Below are 18,227 nucleotides of genomic sequence, written 5' to 3'. Positions count from 1 at the left end.
TCAGAGATCAATACATCACTCTCCCCACTGACGCAATCAACTGGTGGAGCCGCTCACAATAACAAAAAAAACAAAAAAGATGATGATGATGAAGATGAAGAAAATAAAAGAATCCTAAATGGGTGCGGGTCCTTTTATATATCAAACACACCACTGATGCAGTGCTTTGTTTTCACAGCCATCAGCCATTATTTCCATCAGCCTCCCTGTACGAGTCAGACAGCGGGGAAGGAGGGAGGTAGGTGATGTGTGGGGGGACCATGTTGAAAGGGCAGGATGGGGTGAGGACTTTTGAAAAAATCCCTTTAACGCAGCCTGCAGTGGTGACATGGATCCAATGAGACAGAGGAGGGGGACACAGTGCTTTAGAGCAACCTAGCTGCATGGCACATGTTCCCGCCCCCACCCGACACGCTTTCTCGGCCCCTCCCAGGGGAACCCTGGCTACCTTGCTTGCGAGAGCAGAGCTGCTGCCATGTCTCTCTCTCTCTCTCTCTCTCTCTCTCTCCCTCCCTGAATCATCACCGCAAGCCATGCAGAAGCACCTTGCCACAGTGGGACCGAGGAGAAAGCTTTTTCCGAAGTGGAGTGTGTGTGTGTGTGTGTGTGTGTGTGTGTGTGTGTGTGTGTGTGTGTGTGTGTGTGTGTGTGTGTGTGTGTGTGTGTGTGTGTGTGTGTGTGTGTGTACACACGCTGAACTCCGGGTGAACCTGCAGGGTGAATGAAATATTGAAGGTGCAGATGGAGCTGTCCGGATGACAAGAACTCCTCGCGACGTGTCATGATCCAGGAGGCCTCGCGTTGAAGCCATCTCAGGCATACTAATGGCTTCGCCCCCACCACCACCACCACCACCACTCATTAGTTCCATGTTCCACCTTCATGGAGCTAATACCCCTCTGTGCCCGGAGACAAGAGGGAGGGGGGAGCACTGAAAGCCACAGCCTGCGGCCTGCTGCTGCTTCTCCTCTGGCATTTAACCACTTAAACCCTATATACTTCGTCGACCGGAGTCCCCCAGGGCTCCATCCTAGGCCACATCCAGTTTTTGCTCCACAATCGCGTTGTGAGCTTGTAGATCGGCTATTTTTGCCCCCAGAATAGGGATGCTGGGGTTCAAGTCGTTTCAGCCAGTTTCAGCCAGAAAAAATAAATACAATAAATTGAGAGATGAGAGCATTAAAAGAGAGGGAAGAAGAGGACCAGCAGTCACATACGATGGAGAAAAAAAAAACAACAGCGCTCATCATCTGAGCCCTTCAGTCCGCCGACCACCTCTGGTCAGAAACAGAGCTTTTGTGTCAAGTGTCGGTCTGGCCAGGCAGACGTGAGCTCTAGACCAGTGGTTCCCAAACCAGGGTTCCCCAAATTATTCCAAGTGCTTGTCTGGGTGGGGGGGTCCCCAGTTCATATGTGATTATTTTGGGCTGAAAAGTTTGGGAACCCTCCCTCGCTCTAGACAAGGAAATAAGGGCTTGTGGTGTCAACGCAGTGCAAGATCAAAAGCATCGTTGTGATTTTTTTCTCCTCTTCCTCTGCTCTCCTCTCCCTCTCCGTCATCGACAAGAACAAAGCCAATTTGTTGAGAAACTCGGGTCACGGGTTGCGTGAAGGAACCTTGCTCCTGGAGCGTTCCCCTGAGATGCTCCTTTGCCACTGCACTTTATCTTTTCGTGTTCAATTGTTGCTAAAACAGTGAAAACAGCATGGCGCGTTCATGGCATGGCTGCGCTGCAATGCCCCAGGTCGCCGCCGCTGCAAATCCTCATTTCTGTCGCATATTAGCTCTGCTCCAATACATCAGCTTCTTGTGGGGTCACGGTTCTATCCTCTCAGGTCACTGCCACGGGGATCCCAATCGTCATCTCTCTAGCACAGACGCATTTTTCATGCAAATAATTTGCGGCAGCGGACGTGTGATTGGAACACAACAAGGATCCAATTTAGAAAGCGAAAACATATTCCTGCGTTGGCTGATGGGAGCATTCGCTGAGACGGGTAGAAACCGGAGGATAATGATATAGCATATATTTGAATAAAGTTACCTTGTCCTCAATTATTTTTAACCAAAAGGATGTTTTCTTTCCATTCTATTAACACACAGACATCAAGGGCCACATTGGATCTTTACAGTGAGCGAGAGCCTGCTGCGGTCAGCTGGTGGTCTAAGGGAGACGCGTTGGGATTCAAACCCGGGTGCCCCCTCTCTCTCCAGCAGGCTTTCAATGTCAGCTCACTGCTCACCGGAGGTCACCGCGTATCTACAGTGTAGATACCAGCCATTAAGCTGGATAATGAACACTCCGCTGAACAAATATCGCCCGTCCTCTGTGTACAGGCGGGGCAAAGCAATAGACGGCGGGTCTAAGGCTGGGATGCCCCGTCTGAGAAACACCACCTGCTATTTCTTTTTTCCCCTTTTTTTTCCGAGAGGAGGTGAGACTCCCCCAGGCCCAGTTTCTCACAGCCCCTCGGATGGAGTGCAAGATAATAATGTCATGACCAGTAAATAATTGCATGCTTCAATGGCACATATGTCAATATAATATGCTGTATGTCCTTCACCCCCCGATGGTCCTTGACCAAACAGAGAGGGACGTTTGCTTTCTACTTTTCCCTGACAGCGTCCTGTGCTATTTACCACTGAAGGAGACACACACACGCGTGTGCGTGCGCAAACACGCTCACACTACCACGCATGAGCGCACATACAGGCTGATACAGAGAAGAAATCAACAATCTCGGCTATAATCTGCACATTGCCATCTTATCTATTGCTGTACAATGCACGCCGTGGGAGCATTTCAAGATTTCAAGATCCTATTTTCTTGTGTAACAACGAAAAAAGTGGAACTTCAAAGGCATTGGGCTTTACCTCTGACTAGATGGCACACATTCATATTCAGTCAAAAAAAAAAAAGAATACTTCAAGGGGGCTGGGGAAATGCCGAGTGAAAACACACTGTTAAACCGAGACTCACTCAGGTAGCAAGAGGCAGTGACAATGTGATGCTTCAAACATCTATCCTAGGGTGCAAAAAAATAAAAAATAAAAATAATAAAAAACATCACTGAAAAGTAAACATTGTCAGCAGATTGTACCATCAGTCTGTCCCCTCCCTTCCATCCTGTTTCTCCCTCTGTCTCACTCCTTGTCTGAACTCTGTCACCTCATGCACAGGAAGAAAAAAACAAATACAACAAAACAAAGCAAAACCATAAACGTACCATGATGATGAAGGTGACGGGTCCTATGAAGCTCCATATGAAGTGATTGTCCACTCTCAGCCAACACCTATAATGGAAAACAAAGAAAAACAAACCCTTCAGTTTTGTCACAACACACAAAGCATCCCCATCTCCTGCCTCCGCAGACCAAATATTAACAGAAGGAAATTAATTCTGGGCCAAAAACATAACCTTAGGACCCCGACACGGAGCAGATAATTTTCTGTCAATAATTAACTCAAAATCTCCCACAAGAGTTTAAAGTTAACATGGTTAACGCAAAACAATTGGAAGGACCCTAAGTAGTCTGGCCTGCTAGCCCGGTCTTAACTCAAATACAGCCATTAATCTAACGTAAAAGGCTTTTCCTGCACTGCCTCTCTTTAAGAGAGCATTTACAAACAAGAGGTCACAGGAGGGTCTTTGAGCAGAGAGGTATTAATGTGGCTGTGCCTCTCCACACCAACCCCCCAAAACCACAGCGTTAAGTCTTTCAAAATGACATAAAAAATTGAACAGCTGCCCATTCCAGGCAGGGTAGCTCAAATGTTTTGGTGTAGTCTCCAGGGACGGAGATATAAGACACTAGCAGGAGTGATGAGTGGGCTTTCTATTCAGAAGCCGCGTGTTCTGAAAAGAAAACCACTCATCATCACGGCAGGGTAGGTCAGGTAAGCCCCACACAGCGCCAAACGTCTGGGTTTTATATTCTGTGTTTGCCTGGTATTAATCTAGAACAGTGGTTCTCAACCATTTTCATGTCATGGACCGTCAAATTGAAATCTATTTGGCTGTGGACTGCCATCTGAAAAGATTTGGACTCACATTAGACAAGATTTGTCAACATTTTCCAAAATGTTTCAAAAATAAAATAAGGCTTAAGTGTTTAAACTGCTTCTCTCACGCTTTCTTTGTGCCGTAGCTCCTGTAGTCGATGGCCGCCGAGACGCCGACCACGATGGCGGGGAGGAGGTACCCGGAAACGTAGTAGTACTTCTTCCGTGAGTATTCACTCTCGAAAACCTCCACGAGCATGAGGTACAGCTGGACGCCCTCGAGACACATCCAGGAGAAGGAAGCCAGGAAGAAAAAATGCAGGATCCCGGCGATGATGGAGCATCCGATCTACAACAGAGCAGGGCTTCATTGAGTTGGCTGGTTAAAACAATAACAAGCTGAAATAAGATTAAAAAGAATTGGGCAAACATTTTAATTGGGAATGTTAGGAGTTTCCCCACTTTTCGCCAATTCATTATTTGGTGCTCAGGCAGGGATTGGATTTTCTTTGAGAACAAACAAGGTGTAGAAGCCAGGGTTGCTCATGAGTTAACAGTTCCCACCCTTGTTAACCCATTAAGATCCGAGGCCTTAATCCTTACAGTTTTCTGTACCCTCGCATCTGTATTATAAAACTTGACTCCATGGTCCAAATGGATGAAATAACTATGTATAAAAATAATTGTGGAATAGAGCTTTAAGGCTTTAAAGTAAGTGGTACTACCAATGTGGATAAATTAAAAGCCACTTTTTATTCTAACTCTCGTGCCAACATCTGAATCTTTTGAAATCCTACTGAAAAGAGTGCATTGTTATATTTTAAACTACTGCACTCTCTTTTCCTTCCACTGTAATTTGATGCAGTTAAGTCAAACTGATGAAAATTGACATCGGCCTCCACACAGCCTCTGTTGAAGTCCTGGTCAAACTTTGCCACAATACTGTAGCAATTTAAACAATACAATCTATTGTGAGGTTTATTGCTGGATTAAACCACTCGCCCCAATTTAGCGTGTACACTTGAATCCTTCCACTATACAAAAAATACTCTCAACGCGAAGATTCTACCACTTTTATCACTGAACATGGAAGGGAAACCAAGAAACAAGGCAGCGGATGCACCACAGAATTTGAGCTAGTGGTATGAGCCATTCATGCTGTGTCATTAAAGTGACAAGAGGATAAAGGAGCTATCAAGTGAGCGCCATGGCCCTTTAGTAATCAATATAAATGATGCTCCCTGACTCGTGTCATGTCAGGAACGGGAAGGGTTAGAAACAAACAACACACAGAGACTCATCAATTTCACATCGGAAGGGTGCTTTGTTTTGCTTTGTAGGGTGGGGGGGTGGTGGGTAAAACGAGACAGGTTTGGGGGGGTAGGGAATAAATCAAAATCCAAGATCAATAGAGCGCAATCGTTCCCGCTTACCCTGGGTTCCGTCATATCGATACCAATTAGAAATATTAACTCGGCGATGAAGAGATTGATGCACAGGTTCTTGTGGATTGTGTTGCGGTCGCTCTGCAGGCCCCGGAAGAAGCAGAAGGTGAAGATGCTTATGGCCAGGCAGACGAGGGACACCACGATCCCCACGCGAGTGATGACACTGAGGAGCAACTCGTGCACTCCATCTTTACCCTGGAAGGGAAGGGGGATGGGGGGAGATAAAGGATGGACCAAATTAATAAGCTGGTTTGTCAATAGGAAGAATTGAGGGTTTCCTGGCGCGCCCACTTGTCAAGCCGCCGTGAGCGGCTGTGGAAACATTGCCGTTGTATTTCACGGAAGGCGCCTGGAAGTAACTGATGGGCACGCCATTAATCAGAGGTGCTGAGGTCCTCCGTTCAGATGGATGTGATCAGCTGAGTGATAGAGGACAAGTGACTGCAAGGAATTTAAAGCAGGGCTGTGGTTCAAATTAAATGGCAGATACTGTGTACACTGTAGGTATGGCTGGTGTAGTTCAAAATTCAAAGAGCAAAATGATCTTGCCTAAAATGTTTTGGTTGAAGGTGTTGGCTCTGAAATGATCAAAATGACCAATTTTTGTCATTTTTTTTATCGTATTAATAACGATGAATCGTATTAAAACGGTAAAATCTCTACAATGTAGCAACATGCTACTACACTACTATGAACCAGAGGATGTTATGTGTTGTTGCTGTCTGGCAGAAACCAGCTAACTACATTTTTCCACTTTTGCATTTTCTTCCATAAATCAGTGCTATAGACCCCTTAACAGACGACGTCATACTGGCTGCGTGCAGCCAGTATGCGCGCAACGAAACCCATTATATCAGGTCTCGTTAGGACGCGTCTCACTAGCCAACACACACAAGAGGGGGTTGGGGTGTGCTGAAACCAGTGCACCCCGAAACAGGTTGGGAATTGATTGCGTGAAACAATCACCTGTGCGTCCAGGCTCAATGTTAGTAAACAAATAATTGGTCTATAGAACACCCTTTACGTCTGTGTGTTGATTAAAAAAATATTGAACCAATGAAAAGTATTATAAAGCGCTTCTGACAAAACCAGCTAACTCCATTGGATCCTCTAACTTTCTGCTAAACTAGCTAAGTCCACCAAAGGGGGGTGGAGTTGGTGGTGGTTTTGCTGACTCCAGGCTCCACCGCCTTTTGACCTCCAACCTCATTGAGAGCTTTGAGGTCCATTTAGCTGGTCTTATCAACGATGAACAAAACCACTTTTTGTTTTGTTTTTGTCATTTCCTGAAAAATTATCATTTTGGAGTTGGCTGGTTTCTGCCGGACATCAGAGAAGTGCTGGTACTCCAATAAAAAACGTCCCATTGGTTAAAATTGTATAATGCTATTTTATTGTGAAATGTCCAAATGTCTACATATTACGAAAAAACTCACTTTTCCACTGCTTGTGCACATACAGTACATTTGGGTTTCTGATGTGCCTATTAACAAATTGTTAAATGACACAACCCAGTCCGTATGTGGGCTGCCTAGTAGGTCAGGTTTGTGATTCAACAAAGGGAAGATGAAGTGGGGACTCATTAAAAACTAGCAATACCACAATATAAAAACACTGTTACAAGTAAAAGGCCTGTATTCTAAATGTTAAGAAGTTTGAAATATTGAAAAATAGAAATACTCAAGAAAAGTAAAAGTAACTCAAAATGTTACTTAATTGTGCAAGTAAAATACTTATAAAATACTAAATGTTCTTAGCCACTTTCCACCACTGCTCCAGGGGCAGATGAGAACCTTGTAGAGGCAACCAGTGGGGGTGTGGGGAGCAGCAGCTCATTTGTATTAAAAGCTACAGACACAGAAACAGCCTGTCCAGGATATAACTGAAACAGATGCATATAGAGGCATGCTATAGAATGCATAATCTGATGGTGGTATTTTCAGCCAACAAATTCAAAGACATGAATTGGGGACCTATTATATATGGGGACGTAGACACACATTTCCTTTGAGTGGAGTAAGACTACCGCAGACTGATATGCATTAGGCCACAGACCCCCATTTGATAAAAGTTTCATCTCTGGGACCCCAATCAACACTGTAAAATCTAGATCTCTATCTCTGAGAATCTATTTGGTCCATTTGGTTATTAACTATCAATCATTTAACTGAGGACCTCCTGGAACCCCCTCAACAAGGACTCCTGGGGGACCCCTTGAGAACCAGTGGAATAAGCTACAGCCAGAGAAAAGCCTTGCAGGGAGATGCATTTCAATAAGACAAGAGGTGAACATGAATCCCTGAAGCAAACGTACTGAGATTTCCCGGTGCGCCATGAGGATGGCAAAGTTGGTGAGGTGGCTACACGAGCAGGAGGTGTGCGTCCTGTTGGAGTCCAGGAGCTTGCAGCCCTGCGTCGACCAGTAACCCATCATACTCCTCTCGGAATAATTCCAGAAGGAGCAATTGGAGTTGAAGTAGTGCTCCATCTGCAGATAACAAGAGATATGGTTAAGTGTCCAAATAATTGACTGTCTGAAATTGAAGTACATGCAGAACACCGAGGCCATTTACCCCCTGCTCACACAAAGTATTCCCCCCGTACCGACATGGATGAGGGTTTCTTTCTCTTTTTTTTCAGTTCAGAGCTCTTATAAAGCAATTCCTATGTTGTATCTCATTTGGCACATGCTTGCCAAATCAAGCACGGCATCGGCGGGGTATACGAGGGCCTTAATAACAGAGAGGCGGTAATTGTTTGACGGCACATCGTTGGAATTGCACAATTTCACTGGTAAAGAATGGAGTCACGAACAGCCCTCTGGGAACTCTCGTGACAACTTTAAAAGACGGAAGATAATTGGTGCTCCAGTAATTTCATCCACGATTGTACCGCTAATCTAGGAGTTAATTTCCCCCCCTTCTATAAAAGAAAATGGGTATCATTTATATCCCAATGTTGATTAAAGAATTAGTTTTCATTAAGAATTCACTTAGGTTCTAAAGACTCCTTTAATTTGATGTTCAATGACTTAAATAAACTGCTGCCTGACCTAGCCAGACATTTACAATTCAAATGGTCTCTGTCTACTTCGGCTGTACTCTCCTGGTGATTTTTAATATGACCTCTCCATTAGTTTTGGACGGGGGCGGGGAGGGGGCACTCACGTCGATGTGCTCCAGGGTGAAAACCACCGGGTCGTTAATGAACACACGGCTGGATTCCTTGTTGATGGAGGCGGCGATGATGTCAGAGTTGACGGCGACCGACACGTTGCGCCCATAGGCCTCATTGGCCATCTTGATGGTGGCGTTCTCCGTGCCCAGGAACTGACCCAGGTTTTTGTAGAGCACAAAGACCAGCTTGGCAACTCCTTTAAGACAGAGAGGGATGAGGACGGGCATAAGATGGTTTAAAAACTCTAGACCAGTGGTTTTCAGACTTGTGCGCAAGGCACACCAATGGGTAAGTCAAAATCTCAAGGGACACCTGTATTCATATCAAATCCATGCAACAACAAAAAAAAGATTCTATAACACGTTATCACCGACACTCTTATCACTCTGTAAACCTCTATTTTTTATTTACTAATGCCAAATAAAACGTTTAACCACTTAAGCCTGATTTCATACTTTCACAAATGTTCTAAAATAGTGAACATAGCCGATCTAAAAGCTCACAACCCATCGTGATATGACGCGCTATGAGCTTGTAGATCTATTGATTTAGCTTCATCTTTTTTTGTGATAGAAAAAAGGTGGTTAAAATATTGTAACGTTTCGGGACCGGAGCTGGAGACGAACTGCGGCCTCCAGCTCGGTAGACCAGCAGGTAACAAGCAACGCCAAGAGAGCTGGCCAACTTGGGGGAGCAAGTTACGGCCGGGTCTTTTGCCGGGTCGCTACAATATATATTTGTAATTCCTAACATTCCGTATAGTTGTATTGCAATAATAATGTGTTGTCACAAAATCCCAGGGCACACCTGGATTAGCACACCATTTGTAAACCACATACTGGACTACTAGAGCCTAAACATGCAACTAAATCAATACTCAGCGTTGTAAAAGATTTATCACAGCTGCTGAAAAGGTGAAAATACAAGAACAGACTCAACGGCTGGTGGTGGTGGTGGTGGTGGTGGGGGGGGGGGTAGAAAGAGATAGAGATATTGACAGTAAGGAGGATAGCAGAGAGAGCATGACAGAGAGCGAGAGAGAGCGAGCGAACACCTTTAAGTGGGGCCTGTCATTTTTCTGCCAATATCAGAGCTCAGGGTTTCAGAGATCAAATCCTTTGAGGTGCTCCCTAACTAACAGTGGCGGTGAGTAATCACACCACATTGTGGGCTTTGACGGGCAGCATTGACAGGCCTGTTTGACAGACTGTTCACCTTTTCATAGACACACAGGGAAGGGAACAGAAATGAAAGAAGACAACCCCTCCACACTCTTTCACCACGCGGCCCACACGGGAAACTCTTTATTTTATGAGAAGTTGTGTCTTTCTTTCCTTTTTTTTCTTCCCTGGTTCATTTTTTCTGTTTCTTTCCTTCTTCTACCCATGTTTTTTTTTTTTCATTGATTCTTTCTTCCTTCCCTCCTTCCTTCCCTTCCTTCCTTCTGTCCACGGTGTTTAACCATTAAGACCTGAGGCCGATTCTACAAATGCTTTCTAAACAAGTAGTTCTCAAACCTTTTTTTTTCGGGACCCGCAAATTGATATATATATATATTTGGCTGATTATTTTTTGTGCCAGGGACCCCCAACCCCCCCCAGGAGAGAAGCTTTGTGTAAAACAAGCTTGCAGCACGGCACAAAGTGACGCGCTATGAGCTTGTTGGCTATTTTTTTTATAGCCAACGCTAAAATCTATGAAATGACACAGATGCTTTCCCGGTTTTGATGGGCTTACCATTCCGACTGTTGAGTTTGACAGTGTTGGCAGACAGCTGGATGGAGATGCCACTTCGGCCGGCTTGTGGAAATTTGAAATCCTGCACCTGCCCGTCCGTGCTCAGCACATACACATCCAGAACTGGACGTCCCAAGTTAGTTTGGTCCAGTGGTGATGGTGTGATGAGGGGAGACGTAGACAGAGGTAGAGAGAGGGTGTAGGATGAGAACCAAGAGGAGGATAAAGGGAGAGAGAGAGAGAGAGAGAGAGAGAGAGAGAGCGAGAGCGAGAGCGAGAGCGAGAGAGAGAGAGAGAGAGAGACATGACAGTTTTTACAGCATGTTTGACTTGGGCAAAAGGTCATGACATGAAAATAAAAGAGTCTGTTTATTCCAAGACCTTCTCACTTACATTCCTAACTCACAACCGATGTTGCGTACAGACATGCGGCTGCAATTTAAAAAGGTGAATCGAGGCAAAAACTGAGCTATTGAACTAAAATGTCAGCGCCAAGGTGATCCTTTCTTCCCCAAAAAACTACACTTGGGTTTGCAAGATAAAAACTTGACATTTGTTTTAAATCAGGCCTGGGAAAATGAAAAAGTCACATCCACACTGAGCTAGGGAGAAAAAAAAACGAAAAAGCAGGGAATGAGGCAGTGGATAAACAATGTTTGTACTTTTTATAAGCCTCCACAGCGGGCTAATGTTCACATTAATGTATAGAGTTACAAGGTCCAGACACACGCATTTATAAACTAAGCACTCGCAATCACAGAATCCAGTCTCTTTAATTGTCGTAGATTCATCACTGTGTCAGTGAGAGACTCGTTAAACCTAATATCCTTTATTTTTTCCCCCTCCCCGCATTCCCCTGAGGTTGAAACACACACATTACGAAAACAAAGTTCCTTTCTCATGCAGTGGCCTCGTTTTGCCTTCCAATGGCTCCTCTCTCAATTAATTTTCGCCGCACACAACGGGCACAGTTGCTCTACTGCTTGTCATTCTTTTAACATTTGCATTTTATACTCCGTTCACTTACTGATATTGTCGGCAGGAACTTTGACAATGGCAGGCTCCATGAGGTTGTCAGCGAGGACAAAGGCCCCTTCCTCCAAGGTATCCAGTAACATGGTGGCAGCGTGAGTCTGCTCTGTGCTGTTCATGTCCCGCCATGACTTCAAAGCTTCTGGTCGCAGGAGGTTATCCACTGTGTCCACAATGGCCTGATTCCACCACAAAGAAAACAAAGAAATATACGAGTGATTCTGAAACGTTTATAAATGTTGCAAATATTCTAAACTAAAAAGAACATAGCTGCAAGCATTAATACTGGGGGCGGGGGGCCAAGCAGTGAGCGCAACACGCCATAGCGACAGCATGCGGTCAATCGGCCAGCTTGTGCTTATGTCTGCTGATAAGCATACAAAGTGTTGTGCTGTTAAGTGAAAGCATTTGTGAGCTATTCGCCTCTTTGTGAACAATACTCATTGGCTAATTGGAGGCTTTTTTTGTATGTACAAACCTTTCTTACGCTGGGAATTCAGATAATGGTCCATACATTGTGCGTAGAAAGTTTTGTGCAGATTGCTCAAACATCCTAGGGCGAGCAGGGATTTATTTTTCATGGAAAATCTAAGAGATGGAGCTTATGGGTCCTTGAGTCACATTCACTCCTCATGAGAAGAGTGTAAAACATATGACTGTAGGAGAAATAGGGCATGAGATATGCCTGTTAAAAAGTTGCATATTCAATCGATTGCTATAGTCCCCCCCTTTGGCCAGTCGGGTAAGATTTATTTAAAGCTGATATGATCCTCAGTCCGCTAAGTTTCATAAGTTAACAGCAGAATAATAATAGTAACAAAACTACAATATTCATTGGGTCATGGAGGCTTCATTTATTGATGAACAAACTTTCTTCAACGGGGAGTTTAGATATTGGTCCATAGATTGTATGTAGAAAATTTCAGATCCTCGTCGAAAAATCCTAGGAGTAGCGATTTCATCAAATTAAAAATGCCAGACAATCTAAGGGGAGCTTATAGGTCAGTGGCAAATGTGTTCCTTATGAGAGGGATACTGAGAGTTTCATGGTTGTAGGTCAAACAGTGCAAGAGATTTGCCTGTTCAAAGTTTTTGTGTTATTATAGCATCCCCCCTTTGGCCAAACAGAGTAAGATTAATCTCAACACCATTTACCCTCTACCATTCTGCAAAGTTTGATAAAAAGCGAATGGACGGTGCAGGTACAGTAGCTGTCAATTAATAATAACAAAACTAATGGATACAATAGGGTGCCTATACGCACTTCATGCTTGGCCCCCTAAGAAAAAAAAAAGTAAACATGTTCATCGAGATCTGTCACTGTGACGAAGCACATGAGAAAATTCATGGATATGGTCTGCTGGTGTATGACGGCAGGGCAACATGGAGGTAAATGACTGCACTGACTTTTTATATAGTTTAACAAGCACACTGTTGGAATCCCAATGGCTATACTGTACGTACATAATGTAGCCTTTTTTGATGCTCAATAATGATGACCAGGATTGAACGTTTTCCCTTCATCTCCTCCACAGGGAGGTCAGCACCCCTGGAGTTGGGAGGGATTCAGTGTCTTGCTCAAGGACACGTCATCAGTGCAGACATTTGGGGGTCAAGGGGTATTGACACTGAGAGTTTCCAGTTACAGGACAATCTCTTTAACTGAAGGGGCCACACTGCTAACAGGACCAGAAAACGACCAGACAGGAGGGTATAAATGTTTCCAATCCCATTTAGGAGAGCAAGGGAGAATGCACGATTATCGAATCTGATCTCCTCCGGTCTCCTCGCTTCATGCAGACATTTTCTCTCCGAGCCCAAGTTTGCCGGCTCACCAGCGAGTGGATAAAATGGGGACAGGACCCAGACATCACTGGTATTTCCTCAGGAAATAATCAAATCAATGTGTCTAATAGAGTAATCAATGTCAGGGGGACGGCAGTGGGGGAAGCGGTGGAGGGTGGTGGAGAGGGATGGAGGGCGGGGGTGGTCGCGGGGCTAATGCGTAGTTGCATCAAATTTGGCGGATGTCAGATACCGCTGACTCAACGATCGCCATTCGTTCCAGCTCCCCCCTCTCATACTGTCATTAGTCGCATAAATACTGTCATCTGCATCGACCCGCCTCCCCCTACCCCACGCACCCCCCCTCACGCCCACCCCTGCTCCCACCAAACACCACCTTGCACCAGAGATCCACAAACACATCAACAGCACTGTATGCCGATGACACTGCAATCAAAACAATACAAAAAAACAGATGATGTTACATTTTGGGGGGATGGGAATTGAAAAACTTTTTTTGCTCTTTCTTTTCTCGTCTTTTATGAGCACACGGCCGTCTACGGGCTAATTAGCTGATCCATTTTAATACCCTCCCAGTGGAGAGATCAGGATGGTGAGGGTGGGGGGGGGCGACATTGGTGGCAGGTGGAGGACACAGACCTCCCTAATGGCTGAGGGATATACGGCCAAAATCCTTGCAAGACTGGGCCTGAGTAGGAAGCATTAGAGGGAGAAAGGACCAGAAGAGAGAGAACCAACGGCTTGACCCGACTCACCCTATTAACCAGGTAGAACTAGAGATTTATGACTCTGATTTATTAAACATAAATGAAAACCAGTGTCCTCGTGAAAAGCAAGCGCTGTGGGTTTGATTTCACATGTGGTGAAAGGTCAGGCAGCGGTCCTTGGAGACGACGGTTTCACTAAATCAAAAGGGAAGTGGACTGAGACCCTAGTATTCAGAAGGGTTTTTTGGTTTAGTATTTTTATATTTATGGCAGATCCCCAGCACCTACAACAACAACAATAACAACAACATGGTCCTAGAACAGCAAAGCACAGAGTAAATGAATAATGAGCTCAATGTAAACATGTTTTGTTTTTAGTCTGGGAGTTGTAAATTCAGACGTGTACAGTCTTGAATAAACAATATAAAAACATGAAATTGGAGAAAAACAAGATGGAAAAACAAATGTAACCACCGCTGTAACCACAAAGAGAAAAAAACTAAACCAAAACACATATACTTTCATGAAAGGAAGCCACATCGGTAATTGCGGATGACTTCTCTTCGACTTAGAAAGCACTTCGGGTACAACTGTGGCTGCGTAGAAGGCCGTTACTCAAGAAAAACAGATAAAGAAAGGACAGCACAGGATCCGAGACAGAGCAGAGGGTGCATGCTGCTGAGCTTTGGGCAGGAGGGGGCATATATAGCAGAGGGTATGAAGGTGGGTAGGGCAGCAAGCACGGTGGAACAGTTCAGAAGCGTAGCTCCAATACCTTCATGTATGCCCTGCATGTCCTTTCTCGTTTTTGAAGCTTTTCGTTAGAAAAAGGGGAAAGAAAAGATGAAACAGTGGAGACAAACAATTAGCAAATTCACAAGCTTGAGCATAAAGCTTTTCTAGAGTTGTGTGTTATGACTGACTGGCTGGCTCGACTGCGCCAATCACTGTCGCTCCGTACGCCTCCAGTGCTGCTGGCGAGTCTACCTTTAGGTAAAAGAACAAAAGCACGCTGGCTCTGTTTCATTTTCCTCTCCATGCCTCTTGACACATCACAGAACTATTAACCTTGGCAGGGGCAAATTATGGCAATTACCTCAAAATGTACAAATACAGCCATGAATACAGATCTCTTGCTCCATGTCAGAGTCTGAAATAAAAAGTAATTGGCCATTTCTGTTTTTGCTTCTGTCACTTCTTGTGACTTTTTCCCCTTCTCGACTTTGAGAAGAAAAGGAGACACGGGCAGACTTCACGCCAGGAACAAAATATACGAACATTTAATAAGACTTGTTATATTCCCTTTTGTGCTTGGCTTACTTAAAAGCATGAACACAACTGCAAACACCTTAAGCCCAATAACCTCGACTAAGATGCAGTGACCGACTCGGAGCAAATCAGTTAAAAAAAATGCCAGTAGTATTCATCTTAATAAGGTGCAGCAAGATGATAAAGAGGACCTCCTTCTGTGGAAGGGGAGGGGGGGACAGGGTTCATTTCAGGGGAACAGAGAGAGTGAGAGAGCAAAAGATAGAGCCAGACAGTGAGACTTGTATACCTTGTTGAAGCTGCGTCCGGCAGAGTCCTTCTCGCTGGGCCGGAGTTCCTGCAGCTGGGCATCCAGGATGTCCACCAGCTGTTCCATGAGACGTACAGACGAACTGACGTCCCCGGCGAAGATGGGGCCTTTGGTGTGCTTGGCCAACTCATTGGCCAGGTTGGCAGCGTTCTCACCACTGCGAATCTGCAAAGCAAGTGAGATGACAGTGTAAACGTGGGATCAAACCAAAACTGGAGTAGGGGTGCAAAAGTTAATCGCACTAATTGATTTGATCGATTATTAGTAATCGATAATAAAATAATCTATGAATAATCTATGCCTATGTTGGGCGTGTCATTATAGGCGAAAAGTTTTAAAACATCTTATATTAAAATTGGCTTAAGGGAGGACCCGCGGGCCGGCGGACTACATCGTCACACTCATGTCACTATGACTCAGCCATAGCCATATAAGGAACTCCAAATGCAGCTACGCCAGTATATGGAGTATGTTGTCTAACCTAAATGTGTCATCATGGCATCAGGGGCAAACAAATCAGTCAGGGGGCATGCCCATATATGAGCATATATTGATCAGCGATCTCCATATAGGCATGAAAGGTGCGACGTAGGTGTGAGCATAGATATAGAAACCAAGATACCTCATTGGCCTCTGCAGTTCCTTGGAGCAACTGGTATCGCAGCCGCCATTTTAGAGTAGGCAAGCTGACACTCAAAGTGACTACTGGCCAATCACAGCGCTCACAGCGCGTTGACTATTGGCCAATCACAGAGCGTTGACTACTGGCCAATCACAGCGCATCTAACTGACTTTTGCTGCGCGGCTGCCTCTTACGAAAAGACCCGCCCCCATCTGCCTCTGATTGGCCTACCGAACGCCCCCTGTGATAGACGCGGAAGCTTGCCTACGCTAAAATCGCGCCCGAGATACGAATGCCTCAGAGCCGAAGGAGGCGTCTACTTTTATATGTCTATGGGTGTGAGGGCCGCATGGCGGCACAAACCTCTAGTAGTAAAAATAGCCCATCTAAGCAGCTTGTAGATCGGCTATTTTCATTATTTTTGCATGACACTGTTGTGCGATGAAGTATAAATTAGCGCTTAAATGGTTCATTGAGTCATTGATATATAGTTTTTATGCACTTCTTGATTATTCAATTAATTGAAAATGTAATTGATAGAATAATTGCTAATGAAATAATCCAGAGTTGCAGCCCTAAACTGGAGTAAGATATTGACAGAGTTACAGCCAAAAAAGTCCTTGCAGTGGCGGGGGTTATTTATTATCTTCTTTATTTACAGCATCAAGTTGACAGGGTGGCAGATGAGAAAATTGTATAGTAAGGCCGTCTATATTTTACAATAAGCTACAAAAAAGTGCTTTTTGCACAGCCAGAAGCTCTAGACAGCTCTGCAATATATCTATTATCTCCCTTCATCTCCAGCTTTATCTACAAGGTTGGTACGACACCGAATGCTACATTTCCAGGAGATAAACCCCTCTTAGACGGCCATCAGCAGGGAGGCAGGCGGAGCGACTCGTACAAACCTTCTGTGCGACTTGGTTGACCCAGTGGGATGTGCAGTTGCTGAGATCGGGGCCCTTCGGATGCCAGGTCCCAGTGGAAAGGACACATAAATAGGAGGCTGTACCTGTCAGTGAAAACAATCAAGTCAAGACAGGTGTACTCACGAAGCATTGCAAAACACATCAGAGAACCTTTAATGAGTAACATAGGACATGAAACAAACAAAGTGCATTATAGATTTTAAGATATGAGGTCTGTGTGTGTGTGTGTGTGTGTGTGTGTGTGTGTGTGTGTGTGTGTGTGTGTGTGTGTGTGTGTGTGTGTGTGTGTGTGTGTGTGTGTGTGTGTGTGTGTGTGTGTGTGTGTGTGTGTGTGTGTGCGCGCCTCTCTGAGTGTGCACTGTGCTTGCATGTATGCATGTGCTGACATCACAGACCTACTGTACCATACACAGAGCTAATTCTTTGAACCTTGCTGTGGTCTGACTGTGTGTGGTGCATCATCATCATTAACTATGCCACAAGACACAGGGAATATGCAACGCCACCTCAAAGCATGCAAAGTGAAGTCACATCATTTTCCTTCTTCGCACCTGTGGCAAGGAGTTTCCCTAATCTCGTCCAACACCTCATTGCCCATGATTGCTAAAGAAATGAAGTCATAGCAACAATTTTCTTCCGTTCCAATTAGCCTTATGTCTGACGAACCCCATGAGCGAAAACACGATTTCACAGTGTCAAATGAGGGATGCACATCTCCAAGCAGCCTCCAATACAAACAGCTGAGCCTGCCTCTCTGCAAACACAACCGTCACTGATTGCTAAATGAAATGTTTTTGACCTGGAATGACACAGTAAATTCTACACTGAAATCTTCAATGATTTTTCCTTGTACACCGCACTCACCCGTGAGCCCTTTCAACCTTGTGTACCTATTTTAGTCATGTCATTATACTGTAGGCATTTTTTTAATTCATTTTTTCTTTTACTTTGTAAAATAGCTGACACGCTCTGAGATTGTAGATTTATTTTTGAAATTAATAAACTACAATGCTTTGTGAGCTTGCACGCCTTGCAGATCAGCTAATTTTGTCACATGACACCACACGACAAAGTAAAAAAACAGGGCTTAAGTGGTAAAAAAAAATAAACATGAGAATAAAAAAAGATTGTTACGGTACATGCAACAACATCACATGGATCTGATAAAACAGAATGATTGTCCCTG

At 44.6% G+C, this 18,227-nt stretch overlaps 1 protein-coding gene across 9 annotated transcripts in view; it reads right to left on the bottom strand.

The window, feature by feature from the left end:
* adgrl2a (adhesion G protein-coupled receptor L2a) overlaps positions 1 to 18,227 on the bottom strand; it is a 120,605-nt gene that overhangs the window by 14,759 nt on the left and 87,619 nt on the right. For 7 of the 9 annotated variants that reach the window (XM_084067764.1, XM_084067771.1, XM_084067763.1 and 4 more), the window contains 10 exons: positions 17,021 to 17,124; positions 15,470 to 15,655; positions 14,687 to 14,725; positions 11,394 to 11,577; positions 10,367 to 10,489; positions 8,620 to 8,825; positions 7,767 to 7,940; positions 5,438 to 5,647; positions 4,133 to 4,353; positions 3,229 to 3,295 (listed from right to left, as the gene is read on the bottom strand). In XM_084067764.1, coding sequence (XP_083923890.1) covers positions 3,229 to 3,295; positions 4,133 to 4,353; positions 5,438 to 5,647; positions 7,767 to 7,940; positions 8,620 to 8,825; positions 10,367 to 10,489; positions 11,394 to 11,577; positions 14,687 to 14,725; positions 15,470 to 15,655; positions 17,021 to 17,124 — 1,514 coding nt within the window. The remainder of the gene's footprint in view (positions 1 to 3,228; positions 3,296 to 4,132; positions 4,354 to 5,437; positions 5,648 to 7,766; positions 7,941 to 8,619; positions 8,826 to 10,366; positions 10,490 to 11,393; positions 11,578 to 14,686; positions 14,726 to 15,469; positions 15,656 to 17,020; positions 17,125 to 18,227) is intronic. The other 2 variants (XM_084067766.1, XM_084067768.1) reach the window with 1 other exon arrangement.

Source organism: Gymnoscopelus microlampas (assembly GCF_963454915.1).
Source record: "Gymnoscopelus microlampas genome assembly, chromosome: 9".
NCBI classification, from domain to species: Eukaryota; Metazoa; Chordata; class Actinopteri; order Myctophiformes; family Myctophidae; genus Gymnoscopelus; species Gymnoscopelus microlampas.
The sequence above is the reverse complement of the archived record's forward strand: the minus strand, read 5'-3'. Positions and strand labels throughout refer to the sequence as shown.